General features: G+C 35.1%; 3 protein-coding genes across 7 annotated transcripts in view; 1 reads left to right on the forward strand and 2 right to left on the reverse strand.

The window, feature by feature from the left end:
- The window catches only part of LOC116292178 (unconventional myosin-Ie), a 36449-nt gene extending 30746 nt beyond the window's left edge, over window positions 1-5703 (reverse strand). Inside the window, exons 1-4 of one of the 2 annotated variants that reach the window (XM_031699444.2) lie at window positions 5535-5703; window positions 5325-5459; window positions 2061-2150; window positions 921-1015 (exon numbers count right to left, since the gene is read on the reverse strand). In XM_031699444.2, coding sequence (XP_031555304.1) covers window positions 921-1015; window positions 2061-2150; window positions 5325-5459; window positions 5535-5537 — 323 coding nt within the window. In that variant the 5' untranslated portion in view covers window positions 5538-5703. The remainder of the gene's footprint in view (window positions 1-920; window positions 1016-2060; window positions 2151-5324; window positions 5460-5534) is intronic. The other variant, XM_031699445.2, reaches the window with a different exon arrangement.
- Window positions 5704-8026: 2323 nt separating this feature from the next.
- LOC116292172 (uncharacterized) lies at window positions 8027-12774 on the reverse strand. 2 transcript variants are annotated; one of them, XM_089038486.1, is made up of 4 exons: window positions 12644-12774; window positions 10195-11789; window positions 9112-9944; window positions 8027-8446 (listed from the first exon to the last, which is right to left on the reverse strand). In XM_089038486.1, the coding sequence occupies exons 2-4, from the start codon at window positions 10615-10617 to the stop codon at window positions 8434-8436; spliced, it is 1269 nt and encodes a 422-aa protein (XP_088894612.1). In that variant the 5' UTR covers window positions 10618-11789; window positions 12644-12774; the 3' UTR covers window positions 8027-8433. The 2 variants fall into 2 exon arrangements, with proteins under 2 accessions (XP_088894612.1, XP_088894611.1); XM_089038485.1 differs by having other exon boundaries at window positions 8027-8449.
- Window positions 12775-13060: 286 nt separating this feature from the next.
- LOC116292173 (uncharacterized) lies at window positions 13061-16666 on the forward strand. Of its 3 annotated transcripts, XM_089038411.1 has the most exons (6): window positions 13061-13507; window positions 14028-14489; window positions 14558-14617; window positions 15483-15539; window positions 15616-15666; window positions 16119-16666. In XM_089038411.1, exons 2-6 carry the CDS (start codon window positions 14487-14489, stop codon window positions 16518-16520), a joined length of 573 nt encoding a protein of 190 aa, XP_088894537.1. In that variant the 5' UTR covers window positions 13061-13507; window positions 14028-14486; the 3' UTR covers window positions 16521-16666. The 3 variants fall into 3 exon arrangements, with proteins under 3 accessions (XP_088894537.1, XP_031555297.1, XP_088894538.1); XM_031699437.2 differs by lacking the exon at window positions 14028-14489; XM_089038412.1 differs by having other exon boundaries at window positions 13061-14617.
- The last annotated feature ends 1006 nt before the right edge of the window (window positions 16667-17672 follow it).

Here is a 17672-nt window from a genome sequence, read left to right on the forward strand (position 1 = left end):
GTTCGTAAAGTTAAAGTCTAAAAATAATTTTAAAAATCTCTTTTGTTGGCCCAAACTAAAGTTTATACCACAAAATAGGCAGGTTCTGTCTTTATCTGAATTACAGTTAAGTCGCCCAAGAGTTCAGTCACCTAGAGCTGTGGTTCAGTTCAATAGCCCGGACTTCATTACTTAAGGGGATTGTCAAACCAATAACACAAATATGACTCATTTTAGAGGTAGTAAAGCTTTATAAAACATTTGTAAGGCATTTTAGATTAGTTTTCGGCAATTTTTATGAGGTATGAACCCAATCAAACAAAGATCCAGTTTGTCATGATTGGCTTGTAAAATATTCGTAGCTGACTTTAAATCGGCTTCCAAACTTACAAAAAACTCCTAACCATTTGTTTAAAAGCTCGTAACCATACATTGCGGACGACTGAACCACGACTCCAGGCGACTGAACTCTCGGGCGTTTTAACCCGATTGCCTTTATCTACTTGTACTAGCTTTACTGGATTCTTTGTAACAGAGGAGGATGGTCAGTCGTTCGTAGTAAATAATAGGTGAAAACATAATTTTTTGCAGTCGAGGTCCAACCATCATGAAGGGAAGACATCTGCTTTAAAGTGCTCCAACTCAAAATATATCCTTATTCTTGTGATTAGAGAAAGTAGTATTCCTTTGAAATCTAAGAACTATTCTTAAATCGGTACCCTTAAATCTTATGTCTTTATTCTTCTCTTGAACAATTTTGTAATCTTTCTAACGATCACTGATTTACTGATGCTGATGAAGTTTGAGTCTCTCCACTGAACACTACCATCCTATTTTCTATCAAAGGGTACTGGATACCATTTTGAAAGATCAAAAAATGGGCAAATTCTGAAATAGCAAAAATTTATTATAGTTATAGTCAGAACACAAGACACACTTACCTTATAATCACACACTGGTTCTCATGGTCAATCAACATGTTTCTGTACATGTTGTCTGTGAGGGCATATATATGAGGAGGATTTTCATAGGAGGCCTATTAAAATTAGACAAAACCAGGTCATATAATTATTTTTTTAAATACTTCTTATCACTCTAATTGTTTGGACATCTTGAGGCCCATGTAAACGCACGCAACAATGCCCAACATTGTTGGCAGATCTTGGATATTGTTAGATATTGTGTTCAAACGATCCCAACATGTTGAGCATCATCTGCCATTTTGTTTGAACTTATCATGGCTGACGTTTATGATACAAGGAAAAAAATGAAAAAAATAGCAGTTATAGTTGTCAAAAAACAAGAGGATGGATCAGATGCTGAAACTTGAAAGCATACTTCAACAACATTGTCAAAGAGTTGAAGACATTGCCTTTTGCAGTTCAATATTTGTGCTTTGTGTTTGTTTGTTTAAAATCTCCATAGATATGATGTGCAGTGTGCGTGTGCCAGTACAACTTTGTTGCACTTACTGTCCAAACGAACATTTTTGGGCTACACTTCGAAACAAAAGAAATGCCAGGACTTGTTGGTCAACTAGTCAAATAGTAGTTAATTTTTTTGTTTCAGGTTATGAAATTTGCTTATTTACCAGCCACATTGGCAAGTTGATTACCTAAACGTTTTGGTAATTATAACTTTTTTCTTTCAAAAAATACATTTTTTCTTTTTAAAACTACTCTTATAGCACATACTTTGAATACTTTTAATACAGATACCCATTAATGATACACCTTTGAAAAGGACATAGAAGGTTATGGAAGATTAATAACAAAATAAAATAATACTCCTTATTTTAAGAGGGGTAGCATTTAATAGCTAGTGACCAAAATAACAGCGACCCTTGTTTCCAAATTTGCATTTAGAAGACATTTAGTTGGCATTTAGCTGATCTTTACAGGGGGAATGAAAACTGAAAACCTGAACAGAAACCATTGAAGCACAGGAGAGGTCCAACAAATTAAAAAACTCTACTCACATGTATAAAAATGAGTCCAGTAATGGAACCCAGGTCACATGCACTTTCACCACTCTCCCACCCCTGCTTTCCTTTTGAGAAAAATGATTATTGATATACTTACTGCGCCTTGATAAAGTTCAATTTCTTTGTCAGTGAAGTATGGCATCTGTTTGAAAGGATTGACAGAAACCAATACTGGGCCAATATAGGTCTGTTTTAAGTGTTAAGGAAATTTCATATTATTAGACATATATGGGTATAATGTTTTCATCATATCCATAGGGTCAATCCTTAGGCAACTTTTATTTATTTATTTATCAGGCTTTAACCACATAAACAATTAGTGGCATGGTCCGTACAACAGAGTATGACTCCAAATAAAGTACGGCCACAATATGATCACATAATAAGTGGAATAATATTACAAATGGCATATGTTATGATGACGGATATAATCATAGTTGATAGTGTGATAATAATGATAATGACTGAAAAATTAGTGAACTTATAATCAACTTGATGTAAATAAGAAAAAGATATAAGAATAGAATCATATGATATATTGAGACATATCATAATGATATGCTAAGTAAAGTTCAGTAGCAACATAATGGTTTGATAGTAATGTCATTCATAGTACAGCATTTAGGGCAGATTGATTTCCATGTCTTATAAGTGTCTATGCAGTAAGTGGAGAGCAGTCTTGAAACTTGAAACAGAATCTAACGATTTGATGTCGGCAGGCAGTTGATTCCACATTCTGGGCAATCTATTGAAGTATGAGTTCTGGAATTGTTTAGTTCTAGTTTGAGGAACAAGAAGGTCCATCTTGCAGTTGTTTCTTGTGGTTTCTTATAAATTTCTTAAAGTTGAATAACAAGCTGAACGGAAGCTCTTGCCTTCCGATTCAATACACATTTTTCTTTTCTGTATTCTACTTTATAAACTAAAACATAAATTTGGCTTCTTGTTAGTATCAGGGTGCTCTTTTTGTTTCTCAGAGTTTGTTTTGACACAACAGCTTGGCTGAATAGCGTTTTTCACAGTTACTAAAATAATTATCACAAAACCTTGTGGGATCAATATGTTAACAAATTTTTGAAACAAAGACTGTGATTACATGGAAAAGTAGATAAATATTAGACAAAAACCATAGTGATTTGATGAATTGAAAACTTGAAACTTGATTTGGACTTCTGTATTTCGGATGTGGTTCTGATTGGACAAAGAACGATAGGTATTTACTGGTAATTGAATAACAAAAAATCTTCCACCACTATACGAGATATTTTGTCATCAACTTAGGTTTGATAGCTCATTTCACTAGAGTATTTTATTCAAAATCAATTATGGCATTTTGAAAAACAAGCTTGAGAGCTTTGATTGCCACCCTACCAGATTTTGCTGAAATCTCCATCAAGGAGCAACAGCAAAGTTCAGGTATCCCAGCCACTTTTTAGACAAATTTGATAGGAAATATAGGCTGTGCAAGTTCTAAATATAGGAAAATATAGGATTTTTTCCCAAAAATATACGTATGCACTTTATAGGAGCTAAGATAGCTTTTCGGTGGCGTAACCAGGGATCGGCCATAAAAAAAAAAACAGAACCAAAAAAAAAAGGGGGGGGGGCCATTTTATTTCCTTCGCCAAATATGCTAAACAGTGTAAAATATAAATGTATCAATCAGCAGTTGTCCTACTTATAGGAAATATAGGAGGTTTTCTTTAAATATAGGCTCTTTATAGGATCCTATACAAATTATAGGAAATATAGGACGTCTGGGATGCCTGAAAGTTGTATTGAAAGTGACAAGAACACTGTCTAGATGTCTGGCAGCTGAACATCATTTTGGAAATATTAAGTTTCTGCCAATTGAAAGATTTTTATAATACAGATCTAAGCATCCTAGCTTTAACTTTTGTTTAAGCTTTCCAATACCTTGTGACAAGTGCCCTAGATTTCATTTCAAACATTTCCCATACTTGGCTCAGTTCAAATCAACTATTTCTGTTATAACCTGCTATTTGTCCTCAGAAGTTTTTGCTGATTTTCGAAAATTTCTTATGAGCGTTTTTAATGTCCAAATAAGACTTGATGCAAGTCTTCAAAAACTCATGAATAATTCATAAGCCTTTGGTCCAATTGGAGCCACCATACACGTCACGTGCATGCACCTTTATTCTGATAAGGTTGTCCACATATAAAGAATACTAATGAGGATGAAACTTTATATAAAGACTCATCCTTATTAGTATTCTAAGGAGAAAAGGACATTACTAAAGATTTTCCCTTTGACAACAATGACAAACCAAGTTTCGACAGCTTGATATGTCAATCTTGAAAACCTGAAGAACATTTTATTGGTCAATGGTGTGGAAGTACATTATCAATTTTGAAAGGGGAGGAATGCCTTTAGGGGCAGAATCCCTTTTTCCCCTCTCTTCTCCCAGAAACTCAGGTTATGAAAATTGCTATTGGAACAGGATCACATCTCAGTGCAATTGCAAATGGCCTAGCTGTTGCCAAACTTCTAGTGTAGTATTAACAGCCAAAGCTAAATTATTGTGGAACCTTTTTTATATTTGTGAAAGTAAAAAGAAAAAATCAAATAATAAAATAAATCCCAAAAGCTGAACTTTCAAAAAAAATATGGTGCACTGGGTGTAATGGGGGCCATTTATATGTATGATACGTCATGCAACATTAATATTCAAAAACAAAATTTTGAACATCCATATAATTTTGGTAATTTTCAATTTGTCTCCCAAACCTTAATATCAAGTTTGTAAAGAGCGGTTCAAATGCTCATAAAGTGTCAGGGTTTTCATTAGCGACAATGAAAAAGCCTCATATGAAATCAGTCGGGTAGCTTCCGCCAAGCAACTTTTATAGCGTAAGTTTTATTTAGGAACGCCTACTAAGCCTCATATTTTTGAAAACAAGAGCTTGCAGTCCTGAAATAACACCCGAAAAAGTACCGGTCATAGTTTTGAAGTTATTCAATGAATACGAATACTTTGTCTTTATATAGCACTTCTTAAATATGATAAAAATAGCTTAAACTTTGCTCCGTGTTCATAGGCGGTTTCTCTGAGAAGCGCGTCCTCTAGCTTGTGCGTTGTGAGTAAGTTTTTTACTCTTTAATAATGCCTTTTAGTATATACAACCCATTTCAAGCATGTCCTGTGAATGATCGAATGGAATAACGAACTGATAAAGCATCGGATTTCAGAGTAAAACGCTCATAGATTGAAAAAGAAAGCACAACTTTCAACTGTTGGGGTTTACTTGAATCGAAAAATCTTAAAATATAACTAAGGCCTAAGAATTTTTTTCATAATATCAGCTGTGATGTTAGTAAGTTTCAGCAATTTAAGGATACAAATATGAGATCGTCCAAGTAGCGTTTTCTAAGGTTTTCCACGATAGCTGCTTCTTGAATCTTTGGCAGCAGCACCATGTCCTCGACTCCACTGGATTTGACATTTCCTTTGCTTTGCCAATGGTAAGACGAAGGCTATGACCAAACATATCAATTAAAATCACAGAAGTTTTATAATTTCAATAAAGTTCAAAACTTGTGTTAACTTACCATCGTAAAAAACTCTTATGTCATAGAAAATAGAGAAAAAACTTTTGTTAAGACAAGGAAATCCTATGATTTAGCCACCACATAGTGAAATATCGCATAATTATGAACGTTTCCTTGTACTCCTCATTTCAGCGGTTTCCATAAAGCCGAGTGTTTTCATTTGACAATCTTCAAACCAAACTCCACAATTTACGTCCAATCGATTTACGCTCGGTCTCCGATTATCAATAAAGTTGAACCTGATTGGGTCTGAGAATAACGTTGACCAATCATGAGACACATTGGTTTCCGAATAAAGGTTTCGGTTTCATTCCAAAAATAAATCTGATCTCATAGAGAATGAATGGAATAAAATTATTTTTGTTCATTTTGGATGTCTTACCGAATACTCCTTTTTCTTACGTTAAATAACTTCGTGTTTTCAAAAACAGTCTTTCAGGAAAGCAAATTTAGTTGTCTGGTGGAAATAGAATTGCGAGAGAACAGCCGCCTCGAAATTACGTTCTGCAAATGTACTTTTTCTCTCATACGAGTATTTTTCACTATGGAATTCGGATGAATAAATTTGGCAGTTGTTTACGTGGCTGCCTAGCTGCCGAGTATGACAGAATTTTTGTGTGATGATGTAATGCCAATATATATTGATGGCAACAGGTGAAGTTCCAGACAAAAGAGTGGCATATTAGTATATGAGAAAATACTAAAAAAAATTATCCAGTGTGTACGTACTTTTGATGAGCTTACGCCATATCAAAAATTAAAATGTACATCAATACATAAATAAAAAAATAAATAGAAAGAGAGAAAGCAATTTTATGTCTGCAGACAAGGACCATATTTCTGGATTTTAATTTTAATTTCTTTAAATACGAAAAAATTAGTCATGATGGCTTGCATCACTAGTAGTAGTAGGCACTGGATAATATGAAAAAATAAGTAGAATCGCGTGTACTTAATTTTCTTCTTAATTACTTAAAATTCGGATTCGGAAAGAAAAAAAGGAAAAAAAATGTTATAATTTACGATATCACGCTCAACCGCTCATGCGAAAACCGAATTGAACAATAGAAATTTGTAATTCGAAAGATCGAGTAAAATTTATACAGGATGAAATTTTTATATAAAGATTTCCATATAACAATTTCACCCTTATTAGTATTCTTTATCAAACTCATTAGTAATTTATTGGTAGATCTTGTCAAATCTTGAAAGATTTGTCCTTATTTGCATGAACTTGAACCTCCATTTTCTTAGGGCTTCCTAAAGCTGATGTTACACGGGACGATCCGCAAAGACGATTTTTCGCAATACGACATTCAATACATCGTTCGAAAATCAAAATTTTAAGTTAATGCACGGGACGATTTTTAGCGATTTTTTAAAGCCGCTATCTTGATTCTCGATATCGCCTCGCAAAGGACGACGGGAGTCGGTGAGACAGCAGCCCTTAGGCTGAATTACGTAACTATTTGCAATCATGAAAAAATGTATTATATATAACTATAAAATATCTATAATAAATAAGCTAAATTTTATCTTCGGAAGTATCGATATATATATATATATATATAATAAAATAAAATTATATAATGAAAATGAAATTAATACTACTGATTTCAATTATATATGCACTAGCTAGTGTTTATTATGCTATTGTATTAGTAATAAGTACTCTTCAAACTTTTTGTTTTAAAGTTTGGAACATCAAACATGCGCTGATTGCGGAAATGATATTTCGGTTAATGTTTGGATGGCAACAGGCTGTTTAACTTATGTTGAGGATTGTTAATAATTCTTTCAAAAATTAGTACATATATAGATCTTTATGATGGTTAGTTATGAGTTTTATTCCCAATTCCTTACAACCTAAATTATAGCTTGATACGGGCATAACGACTGACACTGCCCTCTTTTCCTGACGAATAAGCTCCTCCTTTAGATTTCGTGGGAGGGCATGGTAAAACACAAGAATTGCATAATCTATGACCGATCTTACGCACGATAAGTAGAAAAGAACTAAGTCACGTGTAAAGATGAGAATATGTGGACCGCATGGCACTAATGAAATACATGAAGACATAGAAATATAGATAAGTTATAGTGCTTGGGAACGAGGTTATTCCGGGCGAAAGCGAGGTCGGAAATTAATTTTTCCGAATTTAATTCCAAGGGCTTTCGCCCGGAATAACCTCGGGAATAATCTCAGACGCAGAGGTATCATAGGGCCCGTAGCTAGGGGGGTGAAGGGGGTGGTATGATATTTTCACGTAAAACTAAGTAAAAAAAAAAATCAATTTTACTTTGATAATTTATCTATACCTATGCGTCCTATGGGACTTTAAAAAAATAAAGTATATGGTTGGTCCACTTTTTGTAAATTAGCACCCCCCCAACAAAAATCCTAGCTACGGGCCTGTATCATCTACAAACTTCCATAAGTATGGTGAGCTGATTTTAAGGTCGCTAATCATCAAAATAAATAGCCATGGTCCCAATTTCGTACCCTGTGGTATACTGGAGGGGACTGACCCCACTCCGAGAAACCAGCTAATTTTATTTTGTAAACGATTAGATAAGAAATCAATTAACCAGTTAACTATACTAGGTGGCAAATTCAACTTACGTAACTAGTTTACTAAAATACTGTGATCGACAAGGTCAAAAGCCTTGCGATAGTCAAATGACAGTGTTCTAACAGTTCCATTGTTCTCATCGGTAACCAACTGATGAAGCACAATGATTAATGCCATAGTTGTAGATGAATTAGGAATTGCACCATTTTGACTATCATCAGTCACCTTCAGAATCGCTGGCTTTACATAATCTTCCACCACAAATTCTTCAGCATTCTTGGACACATTTGGTGTAAGGGATATAGGTCTCAGGTCTTTCTGTAGATTCAGCACTGGTTTCTTCTTACGGTAAGGGGAGTATACACAGGAAAAATTTCAAAATCCCAATTTAGACAATTTGGGAAATTCTTGGGAATTTTTCCCAATACTGGGATAAAGTTGGGATAAAATTGGGAAACCAAAATACAATATTGGGAATTTACTGGAATGGCTTCAGCTCTGTTTTTCTGATTACAATAATTTCCCAACATTGGGGGGGAAAAAACAACCAAACCCCAACATTGGGAATATTTTGTGATTAAATTTCCAATAAAAACCCACACTTGAAATTAATTGTGATTGATTACAAACAGATTTCCATTTTATTCCCATTTTTGGGATTCAATTTCCAATCAAAATCCAAAGTTGGGAATTAATTATTGTAAATAATTACAAACTTAATTCCAAGATGGGAATAAAATGGGAAACTATTTCCAATCAAAATCCAAGGTTGGGAATTAATTGTAAATAATTACAAACTGAATCCCAAAAATGGAAACAAAATGGGAATTTATTTCCAATTAAAACCCACACTTGGAAATGAATTTTAAATAATTATAAACTGAATCTCAAAAATTGGAATAAAATGGGAAATTTATTTCAAATTAAAATCTAAAGTTGGGAATTAATTGTAAATGATTACAAACTGAATCCCAAAAATGGGAATAAAATGGGAAAGTACTTACAACCAAAATCCAAAAGCTTTTTGCCACTGTACAAATGAAGAGCTTTTCCATGTGCCATTAGCAACTCCAATCAAGGAGGTCCATGGAACTACATTCCGTGCACGATTTCCATATGTTTCTCTGATATAGATGTTTCTCTTTCTTGAATGTTCCACAAAGAAAAACACACACATCCACAGTTTTTTTTTGTAATCAATGTTGCAAGCATGGCCATACCAGATGTCGTCCGCATCTTCTCCTTGAATGAGTAACATGTCCCCTTTTTCTGGGTAAACAGGGACAACCACCTCAAAAGGAAGCTGTTGCTTTTGCCTCTCATAGTCTACAACAGTATATCGTTCTTTGTCACATTCATAGAGGATAACTTTTCTCTGGATAGCACTGACATTACAAAAGGCTGCTTCTCCAAAAGGTGTGTTCTTGACACTTACAAATCCAGTCCAAAAATGCTTTGCCTGTTCTTCATTAACTGTACAGTAAGGATGGATGTGTCCTTTAACTAGCAGTTGATATGACTCATCACCTTTGACTCTCAATGACAAAAATATGTCCAGTTTAACTACAACCTCTAGCTGATTAATGGTTATCACTGCTGTCTCTCCTGATTTGAAAACAGTACCATCAAAGCTCCTGTCCGCCATTAAGCATTTTTTTGATATATAAGCAACTTCACTTACATTATGTAAAGGTACTGATAGAATATTTGCCAATTTTCTTCTATCAGCCTCTTCCAGAAATGAAATGTTGCCTATTGCACCAAGAAGAAGGGATGTACTTGGAGTGATTTTCATGTCAATAGCCACTTTAGTAGTATCAACAGAACTGGCAATGCCCTAAAGTGAGAGGTTAGCATGTAAGACAATAAGATACTTACTGATACATGTAATAATTTTATGGCTACATGTACATGTGGTGGTGAATTGGGGGTTTGTAGTTAATGGGGCTATAGTAAATACTCTTTCTACTATCAAATGCTTTCAAATTTTACCATTTTAAACATTGGATAATTTACATCTCAAACGTATGACCACTGCTATTTATTTGCAAACTTTTGATAAATAACTAAGATAAAAATAAGCTTACCAATTTATTGTCAATCTTCCCAACCTCATCTTTCTTTTCTGTATAAGGCTTAAGGAATTCCCTTCTTGACTCAGCAAAAGCAAATGTTTTCTCAATCCCTTTACAATTGCTAGATCTTTTTATATAGCCTTTGACAGCTCTTTCGAAGACAGCACACCAATAATTATCAGTGCCAGAAAATCTTATGATGTCTTCATGGATATGGAGAAGGTTGTGCATTGATATTGTACACATTTGAAGTCCTTGGATTTCTTCTACCAAAATATTTAAGTGCCATGACAACTTTCTGTGCTCATCAATCATAGTGTCGGTCCAGCCATATCGTCCAGTATTGAAGTGCCTCTCTGTCAGCCTTGACACTAAATGTTGGATTTCTTGCTCTTTAGGATCTTCAATACTGTTGTCAAGTACACAATCTGCCATTGGAAAAGAGAACTTTTGAAGTCCTTCTCCTTTCCACTGTCCCAAAGATCCATTGTAATTTTTAACTTGCCCGGGAAGCCGTCCTCTCTTTAACTCTTTTGGCCATGGGAAATTCTTTATTTCATTATTTAGATGTGCTTTATCTATTAGATTTAAATCTAACAGTCTTTCTGTTTGGCTTTTCACAACATTCAGACAAACAGTATGGAATACATCAAATGTTAAATCTTGGAGTATGTCAAAACCATAAAGTGGATACAAATACAGTTACACCTTTATATGATGACATTCGCTTTCTTACACTTTGCCTTGTCTCAGCTTCGACATCATAAAGATCAGTTAACATCTCAGAAATCTTTCGTGGCTCCCACTGATGTCTATAGTGTGAACGATTGTCACCATAATACATGTGATTATTGGATTCATTTTGTGATAGATGTTGACCAATCAATTGACACCTCCGACAAGGACATTTGCCTTGATTTAATAGCTTGCCTATCTCACATTGTCCTGGGTGGTCTCCTGACCAGCAAAGCAATAAAACACGGACACATTGTAAATCTTCTTGCATTTCAATATCATAGAGTGAACCAGTATCAATCTTAAAGCCATCAATAAAACCTTTGCAAATATCCTTCATCAATGGCTCAAGGAAAGGATCATATGTTTCAGGTAACTTTGGAACATATGTCAGTGGCACAAATCCCAGAACATATACCTCATCAGTATGGTTTCTGTCTTTTTTTGTTAAGTTAGCAATTGTTACTTCCATTGAGCCACAATTTCTTGAACTTGAACCACTGAATGCTTGCCATCCATCCCAATGTCCAATCAAAGCAATATTGAATGGAGAACTAGTTGTAGTTTTTAAAGAATGTTCAAACGTTTCCAAGTATTCTGGGCATTCTACAACTTTTATTCCCTCCACTGGCCCATCCTCTGATTTGATTAAATGATCTACTGATATTGGTATACCACAGCATTTGCAGCAGCATGGAATTACCCAAGTTTCATTTGGGTCCCAAAACCACTGCAGCTCCCGCCATCTCTCGCCATCCCACATTTCCTTTTTAAGTGGCCAACTTTCATCTCTTCCTAGCCAGTGCTCCTGTTCCATCCAGTGAGATAGCATCTTTTAACATAGTGTCTTATCACGAAACCAATGCACCTTTCTGGAAATATAGTAACAAGTATTCAAAATTCTATTAACAATAATTGTACAAATATGTAATAAAAGAAATAGTGATTGCAGATTTTATAATTGAATGTATATATATCCAGAAGGAAGACACCTAAAGAAGAAACCATAGGCTTATATTCTTGAGGTGTCTTATATAAGCTTGGGTAACTTAGATATAATTATTTGATGAAGCATGAAGGTGTATATTGTCATATATAAAAATGAATATATAGAAATAAATACATATTAGTACATACATATGCACATGAAGTTAAAGTTAGAAAGTATTAATTTACAATGATCAGTAATTATAAAGAGTTCATTTACAATTTAATTTTAAAAAAAATACAGATATTAAACTCAATTGATAGATTAAATTAATAAGCACGTAAAGATCAGTGTTTAGACATGACAGCCACAATGTTTGCAAAGGATAGTTTTGCTTTCCATAATACTGTATTTGCCAGTGTACTTTGCCAATCTTACTTGCAGAAGAATTTCGACCTTTTGATTCATAATGACAGAAACAAATTAAGTATTCTTTTGCATCAGAGTATCCTTCTTCCTTTAAAAGTCCTTGCACGTCACTCCATGATTTAGGCCATAAAGTTGCTAAAACATCAGGATCAAACATCTCTCTGTTTAAAGCGTTTGATTCCAACAATAATCTTTTAGCATAATCTAAAATATCTGTGAAAGTGTTGATAGACAATCCACTATCTTTTTGAATTTTTAGTGCATTCAAAACAGCTTTAATAATGAGTTTCTTTACAGCATTATCATTGTAAGGCTGATCACTGCTTAAATCTACATTGATGTCAGCATACGCATTATCATTAAGCCTACCACAAGCAGTTGTTTGTTCCTGAAAAGCCAACTCTTCTACTAGATCCTGACTGTCAACTTCCATATAATCACTCGCAGTTTCATCACTTTCCATCGAATCACAACAAGGGTTATTGCTATCAGATGAATCCAGATCCAATAAATTTGCCTCTTTCCAATGCCGCATTTCAGTACCTCTATCCGTTGCACGGCCATTACAACTCGTACAAGGGCAGTGGACGTGCCTATAACTCTTTTCGTTGCAATCACAAGAGGTGACATCACTTCTTTTCCATCTGGAAGTATTTTCTTGCTGGAACATTCTTCATAAAAAGCAAAAAATATCCTTGTTTACAAACCCGGTTACAAATTGTCGAATCTCCCGCTCTTTTTATTGAGCCCAGAGTTTTAAGTATCAGCGGTTTTTAAGTATGAAGCCGTGAAACCGGCAAAACAAGACTAAGCACTTCATAGGTTTTCACATCCTATCGCAAAAAATACCTTTTGTTTTCTCTTCTTGGCTAGTTTATAGCAGAACTCTACTTTAGATATCTACTAAGAATATATTCCTTGCAAGAAAAGGGGATTTTTATAGTTATTTAGTGCGCTAACTTACCTTTTGTCACCAAAAAAACAAGCCGAACCCGCCATCTTTTTTTAAATTCTCGCATATAGCTAAAATTCTGTAAAATGCCAGCCACCATGGCCGATTTGATCACGTGACCTCTTAGTGCAAGTCGTCTATTCCAGGTCTTCTTCGTTCGGTGAAGTTTGTTTTACATCAAACTATTAGTATTATGGCCAGTGAAAACAAGGAAGAAGCTGAAACGATCTTCGAAAAGCTAAAGAAACTTTTCGGCGAAACAATCGCAAAAGCATTCGAGGGTAAGTTCAGTAAAATAACTTGAGCCCATTTTGGCGCCAAAATTCCCTCGTCAAAAAAAATGTACTTTTTGACCTCTTAAATGAATGCAATACGATTCTTAAATACAAAATTTACTTCATATAATTTTAAGTCCATTATTATGCATATTTTTGTATGAAAAGGTACAGAATCATTTAATTTACTCATGTTTACTGACTTTGATCAATCTTGCGCCATGGGAAACTGCCGCCATGTTTTAATACCCGGGTTTAATACTAAGGTAGCATTTTTTTTTGTTGTAAAAATCATTTTCTGTAGCGTTAAACGTAACATTTTATATTATATTTTTGTCGTATATTTTAATGTCTTAAACAATTTTCTCGTAGATGAAGATATCGTTGAACAAGATGCAATGGCGGAACTGTTAGCTAAAGATAGTGACGCTGTTTTTTTGTTTTTTTTTAAATTATGAAATGTTCTTGATGCAAATTTAAGTTAACTCAATTCATTGACCATGATGCCTTTGCATGTAATTTCTAGAGCAGTCAAAGAAGCAGTCCCATCACCATCATCTGCATCATCTAGCTCTGAAACCTCACCCATGGCAGGGCTGTCAACCCCCGAGATATTCAAATCTGGAGAATTGATAGGGAAGGGACATGACGTCACAGCGCGTCAAAAAGCGCGCGAGAAGACGCCTTTCGGTTTGTAACATTTGATGTGATTGGTTTATTTCTGACCAATCAGATTATCGCTTACATTACAATGGCCTGCTTGCAAGAACAGCCATGAGGAACGATTTGATTTTGTTAGCGATGTAAAATAACACAAACAACATAAGATAATTGGAATTTTATGGTTGTGAAACTCGGGTCTCACAAGAAAAAATGGTCAGCTTCGGGGATTGTCCGGGAGATTTGAGACTCTAATCTGGAGACCGGGAGATACGGCCCAAAATCTGGAGACTCCCGGTTTATCCGGGAGAGTTGACAGCCCTGCATGGTAAGCATTATTTTTGAAATCTTTAAGGTCACAGAGCCTTATTGAAAATAGTTTTGTTAATTCTATAGGCTAAGACGAGAAAGATGACCAAAACCACAAACAGACATGTTCCCAACTCACCTAGTTTGGTAAGATTCTAATTATATGTGAACAAAGTACTTTTCTGTCATGAAAGCTGAGTAAATGTATATGTTCAATCGTTATGTTGGATTTTCATCTATATGCATTTAAGATTCATTGTATACCTATTGTGATGTCATAACCTTCATATGAGGACAGTATAATATCTATTAAGTCATTCAGGAGGCATATAGAGTAGAAATACTAAAAGTGTGCAACATAAATACTGCTACATTGTGCTAATTCTATTGTTTAAATGAGCATGAATGAAATTCAGGCAAGTTAAAACCGAGTCGTAGCAGCCAGCGGCTACCCACCCCAATAATATGCGGTGTGGGTGGGGGGTGGGGCGCGTTTTTGCTAAGGACTTAGTGGCAGCTTTGCCAGCAGTCTTGGTAGCTTTGGCTGTGAGCGTGCAGCAAAAAATTTTTATCCCGCCCGCCCACTCCTCTATTGGAGGGAGCAAGGTGAGTATTATTCCACTGAGTGGTCAGTGTGACAGGTACCAGGTGGTGAGCTGTGGCCCGGTCGCCATGGTTACCTCCGTGGTAGGGCGTAGTCTGATTGATGCGCACAGCTCACACCATGGTACCTAACCCCAAACTTATCTAGACGATGAGTTTTAATTAGCACTATTTGCTACTAAATAGTGTGAAGTGTTGCACACTTTTAGTGTTTGTACTCTATAATTGCTTCAATAATTTCTCTCCACAAAACACAACTAGTTGATAACTGTAGTTCAATTTTCGTGACACTCAATAACAGGGCCCAATTAAATAATAGAATTTATTCATTTGTGACAAGCCTAATTGAAATGTTCCAGCTTCTAACTTAGTTCATTCATTGACCATGCTGCTTTTACATTATTTCTAGAGCAGTCAAGGAAACAGTATTTCACCATCCTCTAGCCTTGAAGCTTCTCCAGCCTTGGTGAGTATATAGTTTTTTTTGTTTGACATCTACAAGGTCACAGTTTTACTGAAAATAGTTTTGTTCTTAATTCAAGGCCGGCAAGAAGGCACAAAACATGCACCATACCCCTGAACTGCAGTCCATGGTAAGTGTTCAATTACAATTGTTATGTTGCATGTAGATTTCATCTGGGATGGCCTAGGGCTGACACATGATTCAGGCTAAAATTAGTGTGATCATCATGGAATTGTTACAACTCAGTGTGTGATTCATGAATTTGATTGTCCAGATTTCTTTATATTTTTACATATTTGTCATTCAATATTAGACATCACATGATTTCTTAGTGCAAGTCATGTATTGCTTTAAATTTCTCTCCAGCTAACCTCTCTGTGGCTCCTCCCTCTCTTTGCATTCAACCTCTGATTTTCATTCAACCTCTTACTTTATTAACATGTACTCTTAAGGAAGAAATTATGATTGCATTGAACTCGTATAAGTGCAACTGGACCACACAACTTATCAGTAGGCCTGACTATAAGACTTAAATTATCAATAATTAAATGTTAAAAGTGTATTCTTATTTACGTACTATAGGACAGGGATTGTACTCAGGACGATGATGATGAAACACAAGATACAGAGTCAGATACCAGTACAACAGATACAATGAGGTTATTCGACAGCAGTGAGCTCCCAGCTGATGATTCTGAGAACGAGAACTCAACTAGTGTACTGCCTGAAGAAATGGTTCCTTCTCTAAAGATAACAAGACATTCAGCATTATCAATCATAAAGTCTGTCACAGGACATTTAATCAGTAGAGATGACATATGTAAGTTACTTAAAAGCAAATTTCAGATTTCAGCTAAAACTTTAACACCACTTACTGCCAGTGAATTAAATGAGATTTTAGCAAGAAAACTCATTAGTAACAAGTATATAGTTTTTAAACTGCAGAAATCCGATATTACTGTTGTTAAAGAAATTGAAATCTAGTCCAGTTGTTCTAGCATGTAAATATAATATTGCAAAAAGTTGAAATTTTATAAAGTAATATTCTGTTTAGCAATTTTAGAAGAGTAATAATGATATACCATTAGACTATTGCACCAGCTTGTGTTAATAAAAGTTATTGTTAGTTATCTCTGCTTGTGTGTAATTCAGTGTATGTACATGTGCTCAGCCTGGGTTTTCGCAGGGAATGTTTTGACCACATAAAAACCCAATCTGATCATATATTTGGACAGTAATTTCCCAATTATGGGATTTTGCTGGGAATATTTTGACCACATAAAAACCCAATTTGATCATACATTGGGACAGTAATTTCCCAATTATGGGATTTTGCTGGGAATATTTTGACCACATAAAAACCCAATTTGATCATATATTGGGACAGTAATTTCCCAATTATGGGATTTTGCTGGGAATATTTTGACCACATAAAAACCCAAGTTGATCATATATTGGGACAGTAATTTCCCAAAGTTGGTTTTTTATTGGGAATACTTTGACCACAGATTTGGATTTGGTAGCATTTTTCCAATATTGGGAAATATTGAGGAATTCCCAATTAAAACCCTAAAATACCCCAATATTACCCCATTTTTTTCCCAAGTTGGGATTTTGAAATATTTTCCTGTGATATCAGCCAGCATTTTCCAGATGTTAGGTAGGACTTGTTGGCGATATGATGCATTCAAGATCTTTGAAACAGGAAAAGCTAAAAGATCAGCAAACTCCTTGAGCAGCCAGTTTGGTATTGTCTGGACCAGATGCTTTGTTGGGATTAAGCTTTGCTAAAACTCTCAGGACTCCTATCTTCAGCAACACACAGGAACTCAGGAGATTCACCAAGAGGTATGCGATCAAGAGGAAATGGTAATTTTGTAATCTTGAAGCTGTTCAAGAAAAGCTGTATTGATGGACTGATTATCTTGTTCTTCCTTGGATAGATCAGAGAAATTGTCGATGTTGATCCTTGACTTCATACCACTAAGGCGTTTTACTTCGCTCCACCATATCCTGGGAATCTCACCTTTAAGTTGTTGGATTGTAGATTCATAGTATCTTCTTCTACATAATTTTCGTTCTCTGTTTACTAAGTTACTAAATGAGATAACTCCCCATAGACACCTTGCTACTTGG

The sequence above is a fragment of the Actinia tenebrosa genome, unplaced genomic scaffold (assembly GCF_029948245.1).
Source record: "Actinia tenebrosa isolate PJP-AT-01 unplaced genomic scaffold, QUT_ActTen_1.0 PGA_scaffold5__44_contigs__length_20552954, whole genome shotgun sequence".
NCBI classification, from domain to species: Eukaryota; Metazoa; Cnidaria; class Anthozoa; order Actiniaria; family Actiniidae; genus Actinia; species Actinia tenebrosa.